We start from the raw sequence: 23,793 nt of genomic DNA, 5'->3' as shown, positions 1-23,793 counted from the left end.
TGCGTTGTTGCCATCTCTTGTGCGCCGTTCCCAAATTAAAGTTTTATCAACAGAGGTCCAGAGACTGTATGTCTGGATTGGGAGTGTTGGCATCGCAAATGGGTCCAGCAATCCTTGTCTAAATAACATCAACAAGACAAGAAAATTACGTTTTCGGGTAAAAATCCATCGTGAGCTTGGGATTTTTTGGTGAAAACTTTCTCGAAATGTTAGGTGTCGGACCAAAGCTCGATGGGGGCCCTAATATCAAATTTTTTGAGTGCTCCGAAACTATAAACGCTCTTGAAGGTGTTAAAAACTGGTTATTTAAGAATTCTAAGAAGGTGAGATGATTTTTTTTTGTCGATTTAAGCGGTATAAGTTTATTTAGTAAACGAGTAATGCAAATCATTAACGATCTCGGGAAACAAAAGGCAGTCCGGGATTGGATCAATATCTCAACATAACCTTATTCGTTTTTAGTATGTAAATATCGAGACGTTTACCAATAAAATTGTCGCTCAAAATGTGGTGCAACTGCTTCAGTTTCAAGAAGATTTTTTAGGAAAAACTGCTCAGAAGCCCCCCATGACTCGGATTCCGGTAAGTTATTGACTTTTTTGTATCCACTAATTTGTTTAATAAATGATTGTACTGACACACTCAATTTTTTAAATATTGAATTGACAACTCCTGAATACATTTATTAAAAAAGATTTAAATGTTAAACCAAAGTTTGTTAAGTTGAGATAACAATTCTCAATAACAATTTTTCTTTACGCAATAATATCTAAATCTAAGCATTTTATATTTTTTTATGAGAGCAAAAATCCCTCCCTAGCCTTTCATTAAAATTGTACATATTTCATTTAATAATGGCTGTTACTTAAATTTTTGAGAAATTAGTATACGATTTAGCATGACCCCCTGTATGTTATGTTATGCAATCAATCTAAACTGTTTGACATCTCTAATAATATAACTCGTTAATTTGCAACACAAAAAAAATTGAATACTTATTTCTTCTTCATTTTTCAGCTAAAGCATTTTATGGACCTTAAGCCAGGTGGTGGTTTATGTCACTTACTAAACGCTGCCTACAAATTCCGACATGAGGAGGGTTGGAGAAGATTCGAAATCCCTACAGGCAAGGTACTTAAACACGCATGATTCTAGATATTGTGTTATTGTTTAAAAAAAGTTCTGTTTTGCTAATTTTTTCAGAATATTGTTTACTGAAGCTGGAAAAAATATTCGAACTTTTTCATTGCATGGAAAACGCTTTGGTTCAGAATGACCTCTACAGGTTCCCCGTGGTTTATATAATGGATGATGTTGATAAGAATGTTGTAATGAAAATCAGGGAAATCATAAGAAAACGACGCGGACAGATTGTTGAAAATGAAGAGCTTGCCACACATATTTTATATAATCCATCTGATGTGCCCGTTGAGGAGTACGGAAGACCAGTTGTGAAAAGAGATAAAATGGTTCAAATGCATTGGTACTACTTCCCCGACTCGTTTGATACCTGGGTGGAAGGTGAATCGGTTGGTTTGGATGGTATGTCCATAGACATTCCAAGCCCAAGGTCAGGTCCTTGGCGTCTAACCTACTCTTGGGTATTTGATACGGAGCAGTATAATGAATGGATGTCAGAAGAAGATTACGAAGTAGACGAAACTGGCAGAAAGAAAATTCATCCGAGACTTATGTCTGTTGAGGACTTAATGTGCTCTTCAGATGATAGCAGCAAAAAGAAACGGGATAGCAAAAGAAAAAGATCACCGTCACCCTCTTTGACCTCAAAATCCATCAAACGAAAAAGTAGTAGAAGCCTGAATTCAGGCCTAGGAAAAAAGTGCAGCAGTGGTGAAGACTCAGAAGATTTAACGAAGGATTCAGAAGATCCCTCTCCAGATTCTATGATAACAGAAGTACCGTCTTCACCCAACAGCCAAGGCACTATGAAGAAAGATGATGCTTCATCAGTGAAGAAAGAGGGTAGTATTATAGAACTGGATGAATCGGAGGACCGAACGGAAGACAACTCACAAACTGGTAAAAGCGAGACAAATACTCAAGATGATACGCAGGAAGACAATGTTACTGAGCAGACACACTATATTATTATTCCGTCATACTCTGCATGGTTTGATTATAATTCGGTGCATGAAATTGAGAAAAGAGCAATGGCAGAATTTTTTAATTCCAGAAATAAATCTAAAACTCCGGAAATGTATGTTGCTTATAGGTAAGAAGATCCCTTGATAATATTAATACATTAACTATAACTATATCTCTATTTTAAGAAACTTTATGGTAGATACCTACAGGCTAAACCCAACAGAATACATAACCAGCACAGCCTGTAGAAGAAACCTTGCTGGAGATGTATGTGCTATCATGCGAGTCCATGCTTTCCTAGAGCAATGGGGCTTAATAAATTACCAAGTAGAATCCGACTCCAGACCATCTGCAGTGGGTCCTCCTCCAACATCACACTTCCACGTTCTTTCTGACGCCCCCTCCGGTCTTGCAGCTGCTAACAACTCCCCAAGAACTCTTCAACCAAATGTTGCTAAAACCCTCTTGGATATTGTCGATAAACCATTGGAAATTAAAAAGGAATCATCTTCTGAGCTATTCGCAGACTTTGGACTTAAGCTGGACCAATATGCTCAAAAACCTGCTGTTTATCGAAATGCGACTGCGGCATCTTTAATAAGAGAGTGGACAGAACAAGAAACGCTTCTTCTATTGGAGGGTATATATACAACAAACTCCACTTAACCACTGTAGTACTAATTTTATTTACATTTTCTAGGTCTGGAAATGTATAAAGATGATTGGAACAAAGTATGTGAACACGTCGGTTCTAGAACCCAGGACGAATGTATCCTGCACTTTCTCAGGTTACCCATTGAAGATCCATACTTAGAAGAAACAGGTGCTTTAGGACCCCTTGCTTATCAACCCATCCCATTTAGTAAAGCAGGAAATCCAATAATGTCAACAGTTGCATTTTTATCCTCAATTGTGGATCCTAGAGTAGCATCAGCTGCGGCAAAATCAGCAATGGCAGAGTTCGCTAGCATTAAAGATGAAGTTCCAGCTGCAGTTTTGGATGCTCATCTGAAAAACGTCGAAGCTTCAACAGCTGCCGGAAAGTATGATCCCGCAGCAAGTTTAGCGTTAACTGGTATAGCTGGCACAACGCCTGACAAGGAAGAAGAGGAGAAAAAAGAAAAAGGAGAGGAAGAAACTCCTGAAATTAAAAAAGAAGAAGCTGACGAAGTGAAGCATGAACCTGATCGAAACCAGAACTCTACAGACGTGAAAGTTAGTGAAATGCAAACAGCTGCAGCAGCTGCCCTCGCTGCTGCAGCTGTGAAAGCGAAACATCTAGCTGCTGTTGAAGAACGCAAGATAAAATCTTTAGTAGCTCTTTTAGTGGAGACGCAAATGAAAAAGTTAGAAATAAAACTGCGTCACTTTGAAGAGTTAGAGGCTACCATGGAGCGTGAACGTGAGGGGCTGGAATACCAAAGGCAACAGTTAATAACAGAGAGACAACAGTTTCATTTAGAGCAACTTAAAGCAGCTGAATTTAGAGCTAGGCAGCAAGCACATCAGAGGTAATTTAAAATTGCTTTTATCTAGATTTAATTTTATGAATAAATTTCTTTTTTAAGGTTGCAAGCCGAGCAAGGTCAGTGGCAAGGGCCTGGTCAAACAACAGGTTCAAATTCCAACGATACGGTGCCCAGTAATGCTCCTACCCCTCCATCCCCACAAGCTTCAGCAGTTTCCTCCCCACAAACTCCACCACATCATGTTATTGGGTAAGTATTAAATAGTGAATATTCGGAAAATATAATCCGAGGAATACATTTTAGGGATGGACAAGACAGTGAGTGATATAAAATAAAAGGCGTAAACCTTGCGCCTTTAATACCAGTAGAGGAAGACGTTATAGGACCCGTACAGGCTTGTGCAGCTGTGGAGGAGTTTGAGGGGCCTACGTAAAATGGTCCAAAGCAAGAATTAGGAACGGAGTAGGTTCTTGTACAATTTATACTTTTATTGGGAGACATATATTAACCCTGCATCAGCATTATACATTTCTTCCGTATTTTTTAAAACAGTTGTGATGTGCTAAATAAACATGTAATATAAATCTGCTAGAGCATTAAATTTAATCTGGTTGTATGTGTTAATCATAGGTCTGACTGAATGTGAAACCATAGTTATTGAAAATAAAGTTGTAAGATCATAGGAGTAAATAGATTGCGTAATCTTTGTCTTTTTATGAGCTGAAGTGTTTTTTTTAATCACTTAGAACTAGTTTTATATATTGTGGCTTCCATTTAAAAAGGACAAAATCAATTATTAAATAAAACTTGCTTTACATCTATAGGTATTGAAATAAAACTGCCACAAGTAAATATTTAACCACTATTTATTCTGATAAGTTGAAATTAACTGATAAGGCCAATGCATTAGTTATACTTAATTAAACCACAGGATCAACCTAGAAAATTGTTGCTTGAAATCTGTAAAAAAAAATACATATTAAATTAATATTTCCAACCCTTGAAAATTGTTATTTCAGTCTTAAGAATTGTGCAAATACCTATATTTTAAACTATTTTAGTTAGTTACAGTTTACACATACGTAGGTATTTGATTGTTGTGGCAAACATTTCACGCCAATTAGGAAAAAAATCATCCCTAATTAGTTCTAGTATGTTGCAAAATATCTCAAAACTATTTTCTTATTTTGATTCAAGCAGTTATACCTAAGAAATGATCGGTTGAGGTTATACCATCACATCTATCCTACATCTGTAAGTCTATCCCATCAATCATTGTTCTCTGAAAATTAAAATTAAGAATGATTACTGTGTGTCTAGAACTATATTAGCTGAAGTTAAATTATGGAAACTTTGTTTGACATAAAGTTGAATATTGCTTTTTTTATAAAGCTGTTCACCAATATATCAAGTTAATATTCCACAATCATTAACATTCCTATAATGGAGGTAGCATTATGGAACTGCCTGAGTGTGGTTATATATTGTGTTTTATGATAATTTATGGAAGTTATGCTTACCCTTTGGTTAAATAGTCCAATCCAGATATGCTAGCGGAATATTTCTAGGAATACTCATTTTCATAGTCAAAAGCCTAGAATAAAAAAAAAGAAGTTATTAGCAAAAGTGTGTAAATTATATGGGATTACAGAAGTTTTAGGTAAAAATCAAAATTGTTTGACATAAAGCTGAATCTTGTGCTTTTATATAAAGCTGTTCAACTTTTTATCAAGTTAATATTCCACAATCATTAACATTCCTATAATGGAGGTAGCATTATGAAACTGCCTGAGTGTGGTTAAATTTAGTTTAATCTTATAATATATTGAAGTTATTCTTACCTTTTGATTGAATAATCCATGCTAGATATGCTAGCTGAATATTTCTAGGAGTTCTCAGTTTCATAGTCAAAAACCTTGAACAAAAAAAAGAGTTATTGGCAGAAGTCAAAATTTCAGATAAAATTACAAACTGTATGGTATAAAGCTGAATTATGTGCTTTTATATAAAGCTGTTCAACTTTTTATCAAGTTAATATTCCACAATCATTAACATTCCTATAATGGAGGTAGCATTATGAAACTGCCTGAGTGTGGTTAAATATAGTGTGTGATAATTAATGGATGTTATGCTTACCCTGTTGATGAGTTACTCCAATACAAATTTGCTGGATTAAGCTTTCTTAGGTATTCATTCGCATAGTCAAAACCTTGAATAAAAGAAGAGAAATTGTTAAGCAAAGTCTCTGAATTGATTGAATCTGAGTGGCTTGGTTGCTGTTTTACAATGTCCACATAATGAAGTTAGAATCTGTTGAACATAAATTTGTGAAACATTTAGACAAGAGATTTGGTATTCATGTGAACTTACAACCATTATTATCTAGAAAAAAAAATACCTGACCTTTGTTTTTTAAAATCTTGAATAGTTTTGTGAATTATCTGTTTTTAATTCCCTTTCATAAATTATAGCTCTAATATGCCATTAATAAAATCATTTTATTTATTTTTTAATAGAAATTAAAAATTTGATGCTTTAGGAAGCTCACTGCAAGTTTTTAAGAGAAAATGTAGTCTGTTAGCTATAGAATAGAATAGATTGTAATTTATATTTAGTTTTGTTTGTGTATAGTTTATATGCCTTGGGATAACCAGTGTAATTACTTTCATATATTTGAAGGTATATTAAAATTAAAACTTTGTATTTTAATGTGCTTTCATATAAAGTGCAACTATATATTAAGTTAATATTCCACTGCCTGAGTGTGGTACATAGAAAAATAAATATAGAAATATATAAAAAAACTAGAACTTACCTTGAATCCAATGCTATTTAGAAATCTTATAAGGTGCAATTTTAAAAATCCAGTAATATTTTCAGCATCTTTGGCTATTTTAGGTATTTGGTCAAAACACTACGTTTTTTAGTTATTTTACTGTGTTCTAGCGTACATATTTTATTGAAGACCTGCATCTTTGCAGGCTAATGAATGAAATAATCCTATTAACAAAACTCACGCCGTGCTCTCCCTTAGAGCTCTAGGTAAAAATTGAAACTTGAGTCTTGAGTAATGAATTAATGAAACTATGCCTACGTGGAATATCGCTGTTGCCAAGTTGTCTTAGAGGATAGCTAAGGTGTTATTTGCAATATTTTAACTGTGATATGCATCGACTTTCTTGGGAGCAACTTTATTTAGTTAAATAAAAATTAAATTAATAGATGATTATTGATTGAAACTATGAATTTAATTTTGTTGCTTACACACCAACAATTCTATTTCCTCAAAAACTATGCTAAGCTATGTTCTGCTCTATACTATTTAACGAACAGCTTTAATTTTTCTGTTCGCCCTGAAGAAGGCTGGGTCACTAAAACAACATATTAAATATATTTCTATTGGTTATATAATCGCGAAAGAATACAATTTTGTCCATATGTCAATTATATTATTAAGTATAACAATACTTTTATTCAATTATTATAAGAACATCGTTATGATTTTAAATATTTTATTGGTGTATCAAATATATGACTCATCAGAACCAAAATCTGTTATCCCAGGAAAAAAAACAGAACATGGCAACGTTGACAAATTTTTGACGCAGAAGGCAGCATTACCTTCTGCGTCGGCGTTAAAATGAATAGACTGCGCATGCCCAGGTTCACGTTAGCGGTCACGTAGCATAGGGCTTTTCACAGACGATCCTAAAGGCGCGTATACATTGAACGCGACAAGACAAATTTAGGCAATTATAAGCAAACGTTGCAAGTGCTTTGCTATCCATTTTCTGTCAAGTTTTGTGATGATCACAAAGTGGCGCGCTAGTTTCTCCACTCGTAAATGATTTCTCGATACACTCGTATTAAGCGCCGTTAATAAAAGTTAGACCATTTTTGCCGTGTAAAAATGGCCGAAGACGACCCAATGTTAAGGGTCGTTCCCTCTTGAATACTATATTTGATACCTTCATGCTTGGGAGTTTAATGTAACTATTGCATTATTTCTATGGTAGGTTTGAAGCATCAAAGACAAATCTATCGAACACTGTATTTTTGAAATCAGAAAAAAAAAGATTATTAATTCTAAGAAATAAAATGCAGGCTGTTTAGTAATTCAGAATTTTTTGCATTTATCTCTTTTTTTCCAATATCTTATATGCAACAAATATCGCCATTTTTACTGAACTATTGCGATTAGAGATGGGTCGTATTCGTACCAATAATACGAATCTAATTGTACTGTCGACTCATACGAATCGTAAAAAAGTTGTATCGGGAATCGCAATTCGTATGTATGTATCATATATTATTAATCGTATTCGTACTCTTGGCATCATATTATATAAATACATTTATACAAATGTACAATATATCGCATGTGAGGGCATATTGTATATTTATACAATACGTATTGTATATTTTAGTACGAATAATACAAAATACGAATCAATATGTCCGATTCGAATCTCAAGGATTCAACTCGCCCAACTCTGGTAGTGCCGAACCTAATGGCAGAATGGCAACCAAATCCTCCTCAATGTCTTTTTGGGCTATAAATTATTTTTAATTCTTTAAAAGGGGTCAACTCGTGACCCCATCCAAAAATTATCAATCAGTTAACGACTGTACCAACCGGTGATGAGTTGGCCAATCGCGGAATCGCCGATTGAGTGCGAAGGTTCGGTAGGGAGTCGAAGTCATTAATTAATAATCCAGATATTTAAATCAGTTCAGCAAATTAGACACGGGAACATGTAGATGCTGGCGCCATCTTTAATTCTACTCTGCGCCATCTTCAGTTTAACCCTGCGCGAGATTTCCCACCTTACCGTCAAATCGCGAGGTCTGACGCATGCCTGAGTTCGAATGTTTAAGATTATGTAGTTGTAATACATTTTGGGGAATGGGGATATTATTTTTTACAGTAAATATTAGGTACTGTAATGTAACGGTTAATCATTATGTCTGGATAAAAAAGTGACAGTTTTAGGGACTTAGTGAATTTTATGTCTTAGCTATAGGAGTTATCACGGACAAATTACAGATAGTCGTCTTCGTATGATTCATACCAATAATACGAATCTCATTGTACTGTCGACTCAATGACTCATACGAATCGTAAAAACCATGCAAGTAAAAACCTTTTCGTATTCGTATAAATTCGTATCGCACCGAACAGTCCTAGTTCTACCGACTAAGTTTAAGTTGTATTGGAAATCGCAATTCGTATGTATCGTATTCGTACTATTGCCATCATGTTATATATAAATACATTTATACAATTTATTAATACGAATCACTAAGTTAGTACGATTCGTATGATTCGAATATTAATAAAGATTCGAATTAACTCAGGAAGGAGATCATAGAGATAATTCTTTAGTAAGTATTCATTTGGTAGCTACGTTTACAACGTGTGTACCAAATACTTGGACCAAATGACGTCATGAGGACTATTTTTTCGGTGTAAATGACAGCGCGGTAAAATTTGATACGGGAATTTGATGCTTCCCAAACCGGGTAGATAAAATTTATCTTTTTTCAAGGAGTCTCTTCTTTCTGGGACAAAAGTTTGATCATTTCTTGCTCGACATTTCTGTCAGACATGCGACTCTTTTTAAAAGACTTTCCTGAATGTGTAGCAGCCGTTTTTGTTCTAGATGCATCAGTGTACTCAGTATCATCAGAACTGCCTGGATCCGGTGTAATACTGGATATGATGATACTTTTAGTTTTAAGTGATCTAATGAACGCGTCCCTTATGTTATTCCATTTTGTTAATATCATGTCACCTAAAAATAAAAATTCAAAGTAAGAATTTGAGATTAAAACACATTTTGATTGAATATTTTTTTAGGTACTTGGCAAGTGGGGATACATAAGTAACATTCTTGAACTGGTTTGTTGCAAGCTATGGGACATATTTAGGGACGATTATTTGGGCAAACCCTCAAGACAGAAATGGTTAGATGTAGCTGAAGGATTCTGGAAACAAGCGTAATTTCCAAACGGCATTGGGGCTCTGGATGGCAAACACGTCCGTGTCAAAATTTCCTTCCAGTGGTTCAATGAATCTCAACTATAACCATTACTTTTCAATAGTTCTAATGGCTGTGGTTGATGCAAATTATGAGTTCATTTATGTTGATATTGGAGCCCATGGAAAAGACTGCGATTCTTCAGTTTTTAAAGAAACTCCATTTTATAAATGACTTGAAAGTACCAAAGAGATACCTGTCATTTATCACACGCGTGAAAAACTGCCATTTGTATTAGTCGCAGATGAAGCATTTGGTATTTCGCAAAATTTACTTAGACCTTATTGGGGACATAATCTGGATCAAAAGAAACGTATTTTTAATTATCGCCTATGTCGTGCAAGGCGATACGTGTAGTGATTCTACGGCGGCTCCTCACAGTTCAGGGAGGTAGGGCTAAACCTTGATCTAATTTTATCATGACCGAACGAGTGATCGAAATTATTACATTTTATTATCAAAATTATAACGCAATAAGTTTTCTATTTTTTTTGTAGATAAAAATATACATTTTTAAAAAAATTTGAAATTTAAGGAAATGAACTTACCAAAACTACGTGGAAATGTCAATACTTCAGGTCACAGGCCACATACAGTTTTCCATGTTTACAGTAAGGTACACAAATAAGTAATTTTATTGTTTTTAATAACTCAAAAAAATCAGTAACTCAAAAAAAGTATATAATATAATAGTCAATTAAACTGAATTGTTTTACTTAAAGTACACGATATATAAAGTCCATTCTTCGTTCTTTTTTGTTAGCAAATCTGTCGATTAATTTATTATTAAAGTCCTTAATTAAATTAACAAATTGCTTCTCTGCGGATAACGTACCTAGCGCACTGAGTCTTTCCTCTTTCATTGTGTTTCTAAGAAAAGTTTTAATTCTTTTTAACATTGAAAAACACCTTTCTGCTTCCGATGTCGTCATAGGCATGGTTACCAGGGCACTTAATAATTGTATGGTCTCCTCAAAGGTACATTTTAAGCAGTCTTCGTTTAATAACACCAAGAGTGGCACAGGTCCAGATCCTGAAATTGAGTTTAGTTCCTCTCTTTCATATAAAACTTGCAATTCTGTTTTAAGCCTATTTTTATTTAAAAAAGAAAATTCTCTACATGTTTCTTCTAGGTACTTTTCTGGAAAACATTCTCTATACACGGAAAATTGTTCATGGGCAAATAAATTTGTAGTCACTAAGTGTCCAGTGAAATTAAATGTGTGATGTTGTATTTATTTCAATTTCCTGAATAATTTGGTCCATATTATCCCTAATAAGTTGTATTGCTCTTTCAAAGTTGTGTAAGTCTTGTTTTATTTTTACCGAATCCGTACATTCTTTTTGTAACTGATTAAAAATTACTTCTACATGAGGCATAATTTTATGGAAAATTGATAGCCAGAAAACAAAATTTTTACTTTGCAATTTCAACTTATTTCCACTGGCTTGATTAACTGAGGTGTTATCGCGTGATGTTGTTTCGATAATTTCCATTACAGTAATTAAATCTTGTCTATTTTCATAAACAGTATTTATTCCTCTTGATTGGAAATTCCAGCGAGTTTGAGATGAGCGCGGTAATCTTTTCTCAATAACTTCATCCAATATTTTGGTTCTTTGAGGAGAAACAGAAAAAAAGGAACATAACCCAGTCAAGTTTGCAAAAAAAATTCGAGTCTTGGAATTAATGGAAGTCGCAGTGGCCATTATTAAATTTACTTGATGTGCATAGCAGTGAATATAATTAGCCAAAGGGTATTTTACTTTAATTTTTGCTTGTACTCCATTCAAATATCCACTCATAACGGATGTTCCATCATAACTTTGCGCAATTAATTTATTGGGGTGATCTTTAAGTAAAGGGTCCAAAACTTGAAGTATGCACTGGGAGATTGATTCAGCATCATGGTCTTTTGGATTGTAAAAATTCCAGAATCTTTCAACAGGCTTACCAGCATGCAAGTATCTAAAAACAATTACGAGTTGAAACTCACAAGCAACGTCAGTGGTTTCGTCGGCGATAACAGCCACAAATGGAGAGTTCCCTATTTCTTCAGTCACCTCTTCATGACATACACTCTAGAAGCTCATTTTGTATTATTTTGGATGTCCCTTTAAAAACTGTTGATTTTTGAATATGATCCTTAAGCGTTTTGTCTAATTCTGAGCTAAAATTAATTAATTCCCGAAATATTCCTTTATTTTCGGATGTCTCTTTTTCATTGTGGCCTCTGAGAGCCAACTCAAATGCACCACAAAAACGAATGCAATTTATAATTTGATTTAACACATATCTATTTTTTTCAATTTGTTTATTTTTTTCAATAAGTTGGCTCCGGTATGCTGAGTTTAACTGAGTTTTTATATTAAATTAGCAAGCATAGAAAAATTGAAAATATTGTTCATGTGTACCTTGGATTTTTCATGTGTTTTCATTTTCTCCCATACGTGAACAAGATCATCTGTTCAGACTGTTCCTCTTCCAGACCAGGATTCCTCTCCTCCAAATAAAACACACATAAAGCAAAATAGCTTATTAGACGTATCACACCCGCACACCCAAATATTTTTGGCATAAATATTCCTATTAAATTTACGCGAACGCACTTTTTGTCCACCTTGAGTTTTTTCTATATTTATGGCACTGTGGCTCTACCCCAAAAGCCGCCACTGCGTAGAATGTGCATTTGGGATACTTGCTAACAAATGGGGAGTTTTTCATAGAGCACTGAACACATTAAAGGATCTTTCTAAAACCATTGTAAAAGGATGTGTGATTTTATATAATATTGGGCGTAGAAGAGACGGTTTATCTTCTGATGATACATTCATTTAAGTCCTAACGTTGGTTTCCAGAATTTACCAAAGAGACAGATGGTACAACAGGGAGGAAGAAGTGTTAATGAGATTCGTAACATGTTCGCTACCTATTTTGCAAGCCCCAGGGGATGGCCTTGGCAACTAACAAAAATTTAATGTATCTTAAATTTTGACTTCTTTACAATATACTAGTACTATATTGCAATAATAATTGTTTTACATACCTATTTTTTTCTGCTCTTTATCGTCCATAGCATTAAAATCCGGTTCTAAGAATTCAAACACTTCCTTCTAAGCATTTCTTTTAAGAATTTTGTCTTTATAGCCATCAGCAAATTTGTCCAACAAACAACTCCTGCCTTCCACAAGCTCAATCAATGTGAGAGTATCAAAATTAAATGCTCCAGCACTCATTTTTGCCACTTAATACGCTAGAAATTGCTGACTATTGGAAGCCAAAATGAATGTAAACAATTTGCACGTGGAGATCGAGCGTAATCGTAGTGGAATTTAGCGGACCATCCGACTATTCAAAATATCGGCGAGAATTTTTGAGAGATCCGATAATATCGAACGGTCGTGCAAGCTACTATAACAAATCAATGTAATTTAAAAGTGTCCGATATCCGATAATTATCGGTATGTGTACAAACGCTCTTACGGGAAGCAAACTTATGGGACGCAAATCTTGCAAAACACTTTCAGGACTGGAGGATTTGGGAATCGGACGTACCACCGACTAACGCCAGGCCCTGGGAAAATATCCTACCTCCAAACAACAATTTATCATATGAGTGACATGATCCAGAATATTATGGAGATATAAGTGTAACATACATCGAGTTATGTTATCCACACCAGAGGCATTAGACCTAATATTTTTTATAGTTTTTTCGACAGTGTTTTGGGTTTTGGTCTAGAAAATAAAAATTTAAATTATCTTCGGTAAATTTACTACTGGAGTAGAAGTTAATTTTGTTTACACATTTATCAGATTTATTAAAGACGCTTACAAAAAAATCATTTACTTGATTTGGATCAGATATATTAAGTCAAAGTCAAAGTCAAAAATAGCTTTATTGTTACGTAACATCATCTGTTGTTAACAAAGCATTATATAAAATCTTAAAGATAGTTGACAACATAATCTTTTACAAAAATATGAAAATTTTAACAATTCTTACATACATAGAATATAGAACACACCCAAAGAAAGGGTAGTAAGGATTCACATTACGCTGCGCAAAACTATTCACTGTCAAAAAATTGTATTCAAAAACTCGTCTACAGAATAAAATGCTTTAGCAAGCAAGAGTTTCTTTATTTTTTTTCCTAAAACGTTTTTCACAGTTTATTAGCCTTATATAAAGGGGTAGGTGGTTAAAAAGCCTTCTGCCCCCGTACACAAAAGAGGACTTAATCTGCTCACTTTTTGGGATAAACAGAGGTAAAGAGAAGGTTGTTCGGAGATTGTAACCCGAGGAGGGGGGGCCAAGTTGATGGCGATATTTTTTGTGGATAAGACAAACAGTCTCTAAAATAAAAAGGCATGGCAATGTCAGGACAGAGTGTTTTAAAAATAATGGCCTACAGGGGCTACGAAAGGGAGCTGCACACATATAGCGTATGGCTCTTTTTTGCAAAATAAAAAGAGAGCTGAACAAATACTGAGAGCACACACCCCAAAACACAATACCGTATCTCAGATAAGACTCTATAAGAGCATGGTAGGCAATTTTGGCCACATCAAGTCCCAGAGAATGTGTTATTACTCTAATAGCATAACAGTTGGATGATAACTTCCCTAATAAAGAGGAGATATGATTTTCAAATTTTAATTGCTTATCAATCGTCAGGCCCAAAAATTTGCATGTTTCAGAAGGACTTATTGTTTCATTCTGCAAAGTGACAGTTCGAAGGTTACATTTAAAAGTTAAAATATTAGTTTTAGAAATATTAAAAGTTAATCTATTAGATTCACACCATGACTTTACAAGAATTAAATCTTCATCAACAATATTCCTTAACCTCTTGGTGTCAGTGTCATGCCAAAGTATTGTTGTATCATCCGCAAAGATAGTAAATTTGCCCCTAATTGGAATTTGAGAGATATCATTGACATATAGCAGGAACAATATTGGTCCAAGAACAGAACCCTGGGGTACACCAGCGTCCATATTCAGACGGGATGACATATCATTGTCAAAGAATACCCTTTGTGTTCTTCCAGATAGGTAAGAATGAAACCAGTCGAGAGCAACTCCTCTGAATCCATAGGTTTCTAGCTTCTGTAGCAGTATTCTGTGACTTACACAGTCAAACGCCTTAGATAAGTCACAGAACACCGCCGCCGAACTCTCCCCAGCGTTCAACCCCATGTACAGACTCTCCAAAAAATTGAAAATAGCATCAGATGTACCCAGTTTCGTCCGGAATCCAAATTGCTGATGGTTAAGAACATTATGCCGTTTCAGAAATTCCATCATCCTAGTTTTTACCAATCTTTCTACAAGCTTGCCAAGCGTGGGAAGCAGGGCTATAGGTCTGAAATTTGATGGGTCATCATAGTTTCCACCCTTAAATAATGGTATAATCAAGGCATCCTTGAGTAAATGTGGAAAGGACCCACTTGAAAGTGAAACATTTAACACCTCAGCCAAAGAATCAAGGGTTGGTAGCGGTAGCGCTGTTAGGACCTTTAGTGACAGCCCATCCCATCCAGAGGAGTTCTTATTTTTCATTGAGGATAGAGCTTCCATTATTTCACTAGAATCTGTTGGTCTAAAGAAAAATGTTTCAGGCACCTTAATGTTGTGTGAGTATGAGCGCGGATCTCTAACAGACTGAGGCAATAATATTGATAGACCCAAAGCAACACCCTGGAAAAAATGATTGAGTGTTTCGGCCGACACCGTGCTATTAGAAACAGAAGGGTTCCTATGTTCGCCACGTAAGTCATTAACAATTTTCCAAGACTCTCTAGACTTATTTCTTGATTGGTTTATTTTACTTGAGTAGTATAAGTTTTTTGCCAATTTCACTGTATCACGGTAAATTTTGCGATATCTATTAAAGTAGGATATGAATTTGGAGTTGGCCAAGGCAAACTTTCTTATGGAGTGCAAACACCTAAGATTTTTACCAGAAACTAATAGACCCCTGCTATACCAGGGTCTTCTCCTTTTTTCCCTAATTGTCACCATGGGGAAAGTTGATTCAAAAACATCCACTAAAGTTGAATGGAAACTATCAAAAGGATCACCGTTGTTAAGTATAATACCATTCCAGTCTATTGAATTACAACATTCTTTAAACTTACAGAAATGTTTTCTAGTGAACAACCTTCCGCACTTTTTTTTTCTTGAGGTACACTTTTTTTCACTTAGAAGAAAGGAACATAATACGGCCTCATGATCAGACAACCCGGCATTTACAATTCTACATGCAACCTGCGTTTCACAGAGAGTAGAGCAAATATAATCTAAAAGTGATGCTGAATTAGCAGTGATGCGAGTAGGTTGGTCAACATGCAAACTTAAATTAAAATATTTCAGCACTCTATGTATCGACAAATGATTGTTAGAGTTATTGCAGTCTAAAAAATTTACATTAATGTCACCTGTCAATATTAGTGATGCATTTACCGATATTTGGCTTAAAATGTTATATAATTTATCAATAAAACTACTAAAATTACTCGAGGGTGACCTGTAAAGGCCTAAAATGTACAAATTTAATTCTTTAGAATAAACAATGCAAAATTCAAAAGTTTTTTCTTCCAGGAGATACTCAAACTTGGTTATATCAACAAAGTTATATCTTTCTAAAAACTTATTCTCTATTAATATTAAAGTTCCACCATGATTATACTGGGTACGGGAATAGATGGATGCAAGAGCATAACTTTCTATAAAAAAAAGGTTCACCCTGTTTGAGCCAATGTTCAGTCAAAACAACAATGACAGGGTTATCTTCACATGCTAAAAATAAAGAGAGTTCGTCAGATTTATTTCTGACTGACTGAATATTTAAAAGGGCTTAAGCAAAATGGACTCCGACTGAGTTTGGCCTAAAAAAGTTTTGTTGTGTTCCAGAGGTCCACTATTCCATGTTATATCCATACAAGGTATAGTTTTTGATACTATTTTTAAGGCAGAGTGAGTGGTAGATATATATAATGATAAAATATCACAAAGTGATTTCGGTGATAGCGATGTGATGACCCTTCAAAAGCATTAGTGATAACTCTCACAGATAGGTTTTTATTTCTTATGAATGAATTGATGTATTAAACGGCAGCTCGTTATTATTCTTGGTTGTTTTAATATTTAAAGTTTCTAGACCTTTCCAAAGTTTTTTACCAGTTTTGTCATTCTCCAAGCTTGCAAGATTTGTAAGCTTGGAGAGCTTCTTCTCGTCTTATTGATGCCAACGCAAAATTACGACACTCCGTGTAATATCTATCATTTGGACCTAATAGATCCGCGCGTTGTAAACGTAGCTTGTGATTGCGACTTGACGTACATATATGCATAAATTGTATAAAACCAGTGTCGCGACTGTAGTCGCAGTCGCTACTGCGATTCAATCGCGAGCCGCACCAACGAAACCGTACCTTACGTGTTGGCGTTACTTTATCTGCCTATTAAAGTGGGTCGCACACTTACGCGAAGTAACGCATTGCAAAATGACGTCACTTTGTAGTAGCTAAGGCCATAAGTGTCCTCCTGTGCAGATTCCGGTAGACACGAAGTGTGAGAGTGAGAAATGTCAAAATTGACAAGAAAAATTCAGTCAGTTGTTTATTTGTTGCTAGTGGGTTGTATCCAAAATTTTCCAAAAACGAAATACATTAACGGACGATTTTTTGAAACTTTCCAGGGCGCCAAAGTACTTGGCGAGAGATTTTTTACTTCGGTAAGTTGTTTTTTATGTGTAAAGTACAAATGTCTTAATATCTCTCTGGGGGAGTTTTTTTTTTGAACCTGTCTTGTGTATATGTTTTTTTTTTTAAAAGTACTTTGAACCAATTGTAAGGGCTTAAAAGTATTAACTTAATTTCGTGTCAATACCCCACATCTCCGGTGCCAATTAGCGATACCTCGTTTTGCCAAGAAACTCCTTACATAAACACTTTCTCTGTGATATCATTGATAGACCAAAACTGTATTATCATTATTTGAATTTCATAAATAAAAACTTCAGGCAATAAATAATTCCTTATTTTTGATAAGGTTTATATAAAAAATTGCTTAATTTATTTTTTTATGACATCACTCATAACAGTTAGTTAATTCTAGAATAGAAGAACCTAGCAGCAGGTATTGATTTTTGAATTTTATTCATCTTGATGGCCTTGCCTCCATCTAAGGTTTTTCCAAGTAAAGTGTATAAAATGAAAAAAATTACTAGACAATAAATGTGACTAATGAATATGTTTTATTCATTTTTTTTTAATATGTGTTCTAAATTGCTTAATCAAGCTAATAAAATTCAGCCTAATTTGGGTTACTCCTAATTCTCAGAGAGCAAATGTCGACCATAAATTCATATTAGGTTTGCGCAGCTGAAACAAACTTCCGAGACTTAAAGTTCAAATAGTTTTATGAAATTTTCATATGTTTAGTGCTGTATGAGTATGCTCTCTCTATTGTAAACTTTAATTGAATTAATTTGATTTAGAAGGTATTAATAACAATAATAATAATATTCATTTATTTGTAATGCTAGATATTTTTCTAAATAATTTTCCAAAAAATGGTATGGTACATTAGATATTATATATTAGAAGAAAATAAAAAGAAATGTCTAACAAGAATCTTACAATTTTAACCATAAGGCAGTAAAGTTGATAGGAGTATCATACTACCATGGCCCTTAAGACAAAAAAAGAAAAAAAACATATTGAATTAAAATTGTCCACATTAATGATTACCTAAATCTACCCTTTAAAAGAAACTGTTTGTAGGAAATAAAAAAGCATAAGGTCTTTTATTTGTGCAGGTATGCCATTATATAAGTCAAAGAAATTATAAGTAAATGACCACTGGAACACTGAGGTACAGAAGAAAGGTGGAGAAATTAACACTCAACACCTTGAGTTCAGGTAGTGGATATTTGTTTTAAATTTGATTTTTTTGTACAGGTATGGAAGCTCTCGATTAATCATTATTGATTGGAATAAACAACCGCTATGCTTCCTATTTAACCAATTGGCAGAATTTAATGGAGCTAAATTTTCATATACCATATATGTACCTAAGACAGAATTTTTGCATCCTTTTTATATGGTTATTTATGTTTTTAGTTAAGCATGGGCTATAAATTATGTCACAAAAGTTAAAGGCGGGTAAAACTAAATAATCAATCAACATAATTTTCAATTTGTTGGATTGTATATTCCTATAAAAATATTTAATATTATAATTAAATCTAGATTTCAAGCAGGTTGCACTGCAGGCAGCCATTCATCATTAATTCAAACTAAAATTCAAAAAATGCTTTATTGTCAATATGAACATAGAAGTTGTAGACAACACATAATATAAGCCACAATGGCATTACAATCAGTTACAACAAAACTAGATTAAAGTGTAAAATGTAAAGAATACTTACATAAATGCTGATTAAGTAAGCTTTACTAGTGAGAAATGAAACATTTATTAGGTCTTCCAATTGTTTTGTATTTGTACCATAGCATAGTTTGGGACATTGCTGAATTAATTGAAAGATTATATTTTCTACAAATATTTATTAGTAATTGCAGATCCTCACTTATTAAAATATTAGGACAGGGACCTGCGGTACATATTTTATCTTTTTCTGAAACACCTGTATTTGTTTTTACATATTGAGTTCAGTTTTTTAAATATTAATGTTCATTCTAGAAAAACCAATATAGTATAATTTATAGCACATCAGTTTATGATTTATTTTATCAAAGGCCTTGGAGCAATCCAGCAAAATCAAACTTGAGACCTTACCAAGTAAATCTCTCTAAGAATAGCATCTACTACCATATCCAGAACAAAATCCTAACTGTCCGGTAGGATACAATATTCATTAAAATGTTCTGTAATTTATTTACACATAATTTTTCCTATAACCTTGGATAATGGTGACATTATAAAAATGGGCCTTATATCTGAATATATGTGACTACTGAATTTTTCGATTTTTGGGGGAATACTTAATTCAAAAAACAAGTATTTATGATATGTACATGCCAGATTGGGTAATATAAGAGGACATCATAATAATAATAATAATAATTTCTTTATTGCTTTCAAGATCTAATTAAAATAGACAATAGCAACGTCACAAAACAAACAAAATTAAAATTTGATAACATCTACACAGTACATACTGCTAATAAAAATAGTAAGAACAAAAAGATAATGTTGGACATAATAATGGGTGCATTACCTTACCACTTGTATCTCAAGTATGATACATTATGAAGATAAAATAAATTAGTAAACAGACCCTTAATATTAATCATAATACACATTTAAAATTGTAAATCGAAATTATAGATACACTTGCCCAACAGATACCTTGCAGTGTCTTTCCTAAACTTCATGATATTTTTCTCTTGCCTTAGGGCGAGAGGTAATCTATTATATGTTTTAATAGCATCAAAGGCAGGAGATCTTTGAAAAAAAGTCAGAGTGATGAGTTGTGACACTCAGTTCAGCTCTCCCCCTTGTCACAATAGACATACCCTCAGCATAATGATCTTCATTAGTTTGAAAAAGATGCAGGTGTTTCTTTGCAAAAATAGCTAACATAAGAATGTACAGAGCTGGAACGGTAAGTAGACCAAGCTTAGTAAAATAAGTCCTACAAGACATTTGTGGTGTGAGTCTGAGCATGCATCTTATGATGCGTTTTTGTGCTATAAAGACTGACACGGCGTCAGTTGAAGATCCCCAAAACATCACACTATAAGTGATTAGAGATTGGACCGATGCATAGTAAAGTTGCTTCAGACAATTTAGGGAAAGCTCTTCTCGAAGACGCTTTATTAACGGGCAGAAACTATTTAGTTTTTTGCTAAGAGTGTCTATGTGTGGGACCCATGTGAGACAGGAGTCAATTTGTATACCAAGGAAGTTTAAGGAAGCTACCTCTCGAAGAGACTTTTTTTCAAACTTTACTAGAAGGGAATTTTGAGGTAAAGTTCTGGAGAATGTCAGTAGCCCGGTTTTATCAGCATTCAGAGCATGATTGTCACACCACTCCTGCATCCTCTCTACCACCTGAGAAGCTCTGACAGATAGTTCTTCAATCAGATGGAAGTGTCATCAGCATATTGGTTGATAAAACACCCTGGAAAACACTCACTGAGACCATTTACATATAATATGAATAGTACTGGGCCTAGAATTGAACCCTGAGGCACTCCCTGTACCACCAAGGATGACGCTGAGTAAACATATGTACCATTACCAGAGCCAAGGCAAACTGTTTGTTCCCTCTGATCTAAATAAGAGGCTATAAGTCTGGCACAGTTTCCCCTCAGTCCACAATTTTCAAGGATTGACAGCAGTAGACCATGGTTGATTGTGTCGAATACTTTTGATAAATCGAAAAAGAGTCTGGCAACTTTTTCTTTTTTGTCAACATTTTCAATCACAAAGGATATAAGCTTGAAAACTGCCAACTGGGTTGAATGATTGGGCCTAAAACCAGACTGGCTATGTGAAAGAATAGTTTGCCTTTTTAAAAAGTTCATAATACAGATATAAATGACTTGCTCAAAGATTTTTAATATTGAAGAAAGGAGAGATATTGGTCAATAGTTTTCTACATCCTGCTCATCACCCTTATTTTTAAAAATTGGAAGAACTTTCGCCTTTTTTAGTTTAGATAGAAAGATTCCCCTGTGCAGACAGGCATTTATTATGTGAGCTAGAGGCACATTTATATGGTGACTAACTTTTTTGAGTATGTTCATTGGTATTTCATCAAGACCAGCAGAGTATTTATTTGGCAAGGCCGATAGAATATGCTGAACTTCCTTTAAATCTGTGGGAAAGAGGAAAATAGTGCGGATGTGACTTCCTTTAGGCAATTGACCAGAAAATGAAGGAGTAAGAGATGAAGCATTAAATTTCTTCAAAAATATGTTGGCTATCTCATCCAAATTTTCAATAATTTCATTATTGCTAGAATTTAGGGTGACAAGTTTAGATGACTTTGACTTATTTGAGCATTGATTGAAAATAGTCGAAGCAGTTTTAGTTTTATTATTTGAACAGATAATCTTGGTTTCATTTAAAGAAGTTTTATAGTTAGAAATACATTTTTTATATTCTTTTTTTTCTTTTTTATATTGATTATAAGCTGCCTCACTATTTGTTTCCTTGTATCATACATACAGATCTTTAATATGACTAGAATAATTTTTAATTTCAGAGTTTACCCATTTTTTATCAGGATCCTTTATTCTGTGGCTACTTAGAGGAAATGTTACATTAAAATAGTAATAGAAAATATTATAAAAGCAATCATATTTTAGATCGACTTTAGTGCAGTTAAATACATCTTCCCAGGATTCATGTGTTAAAAGATCATTAAACTTCTTAATGTTGTTTTCTGTGTATGAACGTTTCTTTATAAATACTGGCTTTTTACTCTCTTTAGGTATTTCTATATGGAGTTTCTGACCATAATGATCTGATATATCTGAGAATAATGTATTTCTTGTTAACTAAATATCACACCATAAACACAGTATTTCAATATTTAAATCACCCGAACCTAAGGCATTTGACTTAATTTCTGTTAGATATTTAAAAAAAAATCTTTTCATTTATTAATGAAAATTTGGAATTGGTTTTAAAATTGGTAACTAACTACTATTAGTAGAGTAGAATATAAGGAACTCTGGAATATATAAATACAGTTCTATAAATTACTACAATACCTAAGTAGTGTCTGTTGAAGTTACTGAATAAGGTTAACAGAATAAATGAGATATCTACTTTAATTATGCAAATACATAATAACCTTACTATTGTAATTATCTAAGTATTTGAGGAATAAAAATAAAATTCCCCGAGGTACTGAGACATTTTGTAGTGAGATAATATTTAATTGACTAAAACAGTTTTTCACTCATTCGTTCAAAAGACAATATGGATTTACCCTTAACTATTTAATATGTTCCATGGTATTTCATTTTATGTATAATATAATATAATCTCTTTTGCAACTCATAATGCTTTAGTGTCACCATAGGTAAACAACTTTATTACTCATAATACCCTGATATCCCTTGCAAAGGAATAATAAATAACCCATTACAGCTCTGTTAGCTAGCAATTGATCTTACAATTTTTTTTATATCATATGACGTCAATTCACCCAGTTAGCCATAACATCTAGTTATATAAGTTTATGTATGGAATTAACTTTTGTCACTTAATATGTATAATATAACAGTATATTGCATTTGCATTGTATGATAAATGTCTTTATATTATGCTGAAGTTACATCACTCCCGTGTAATTGTTGTTCTAGGTAAAGGCACACTTGTTTTATTTGGTGATTGTAAACTTATGGTTTAATGATCTTGATATACAATAATTTTGTTTGAGTATACCAATGGGGTCAAGTCTATAATTGGATTTTTTCAAATCAATACTTTCTGCTAAATTCACATTCTCGCTCTAATTGGGCATTTTTCACTGGATCAAAAATATCATATATTAGCCTTACTAGAGTTGAGGCATAGTTCAATGATAAATACCTTTCCCTTAAACAGGAAAAATTCATTATTTAGTTACATTAAAAAAATTAAACTTAAATACATTTCAAAAACCGATACTCATTCCAAATCCAGTAATTTGGTTTTAATTATTTTTTTACAACAATTTTTGATACCTGATAAAAATCTCTTTCCTCATCGTATATATTAGCAGATCTCAACTATATTAGTGAATTTGCAGAACTATTAGTATGATGCACATGTATTTGCTTTATAATAAGCATTAGCTTCACTTTCCTATAATAACCTATTTTCTAGTACAAGTACCATAACTACTCTCTATAATGTCTATGTTCGCAGCATATTGGAATATGCCTTATTTGTTTGGTGTCCATTCCATTCGGTTTACGAACAAATGTTGGAAAAAGTTCAAAAAAGGTTTTTGCGGTATTTGTACTATAAAAAACATGGTGTGTATCTGATGGATATATCTTATGAAAACCTTTTGGCAGAATTTAATTAAAAAAAACTTACTTCCAGAAGAACTACTGTGGCCTGCTTGTTGTTTACACATAGGTTCCTTCATAATAATATAGATTGTTCATTTCTTTTGGAAAAACTGCTGTTAACGGTAAATAT

At 33.6% G+C, this 23,793-nt stretch overlaps 2 protein-coding genes and 1 long non-coding RNA gene across 10 annotated transcripts in view; 2 read left to right on the top strand and 1 right to left on the bottom strand.

Moving 5' to 3' along the window:
- The first annotated feature begins 28 nt into the window (after positions 1-28).
- On the top strand, positions 29-4,291 carry LOC126748923 (SWI/SNF complex subunit SMARCC2-like). The gene is made up of 8 exons (XM_050458465.1): positions 29-323; positions 463-582; positions 1,018-1,131; positions 1,221-2,233; positions 2,292-2,746; positions 2,807-3,617; positions 3,675-3,824; positions 3,879-4,291. Exons 1-8 carry the CDS (start codon positions 207-209, stop codon positions 3,898-3,900), a joined length of 2,802 nt encoding a protein of 933 aa, XP_050314422.1. The 5' UTR covers positions 29-206; the 3' UTR covers positions 3,901-4,291.
- Positions 4,292-4,423: 132 nt separating this feature from the next.
- LOC126748924 (uncharacterized) lies at positions 4,424-6,938 on the bottom strand. Its single transcript, XR_007664834.1, has 6 exons — positions 6,391-6,938; positions 5,712-5,784; positions 5,417-5,490; positions 5,096-5,169; positions 4,782-4,857; positions 4,424-4,535 (listed from the first exon to the last, which is right to left on the bottom strand). It is a non-coding gene; the product is annotated as an uncharacterized LOC126748924 (long non-coding RNA).
- A 10,266-nt stretch (positions 6,939-17,204) lies between these two features.
- LOC126748398 (endophilin-A) overlaps positions 17,205-23,793 on the top strand; it is a 52,656-nt gene continuing 46,067 nt past the window's right edge. For 7 of the 8 annotated variants that reach the window (XM_050457618.1, XM_050457617.1, XM_050457621.1 and 4 more), the window contains exon 1: positions 17,205-17,356. The gene's annotated coding sequence lies outside the window, so the exon portion shown is untranslated. The remainder of the gene's footprint in view (positions 17,357-23,793) is intronic. The other variant, XM_050457615.1, reaches the window with a different exon arrangement.

Source organism: Anthonomus grandis, chromosome 22, assembly GCF_022605725.1.
Source record: "Anthonomus grandis grandis chromosome 22, icAntGran1.3, whole genome shotgun sequence".
In the NCBI taxonomy this organism is placed as follows: Eukaryota; Metazoa; Arthropoda; class Insecta; order Coleoptera; family Curculionidae; genus Anthonomus; species Anthonomus grandis.
This window is presented reverse-complemented; position numbering and strand designations above follow the sequence as displayed.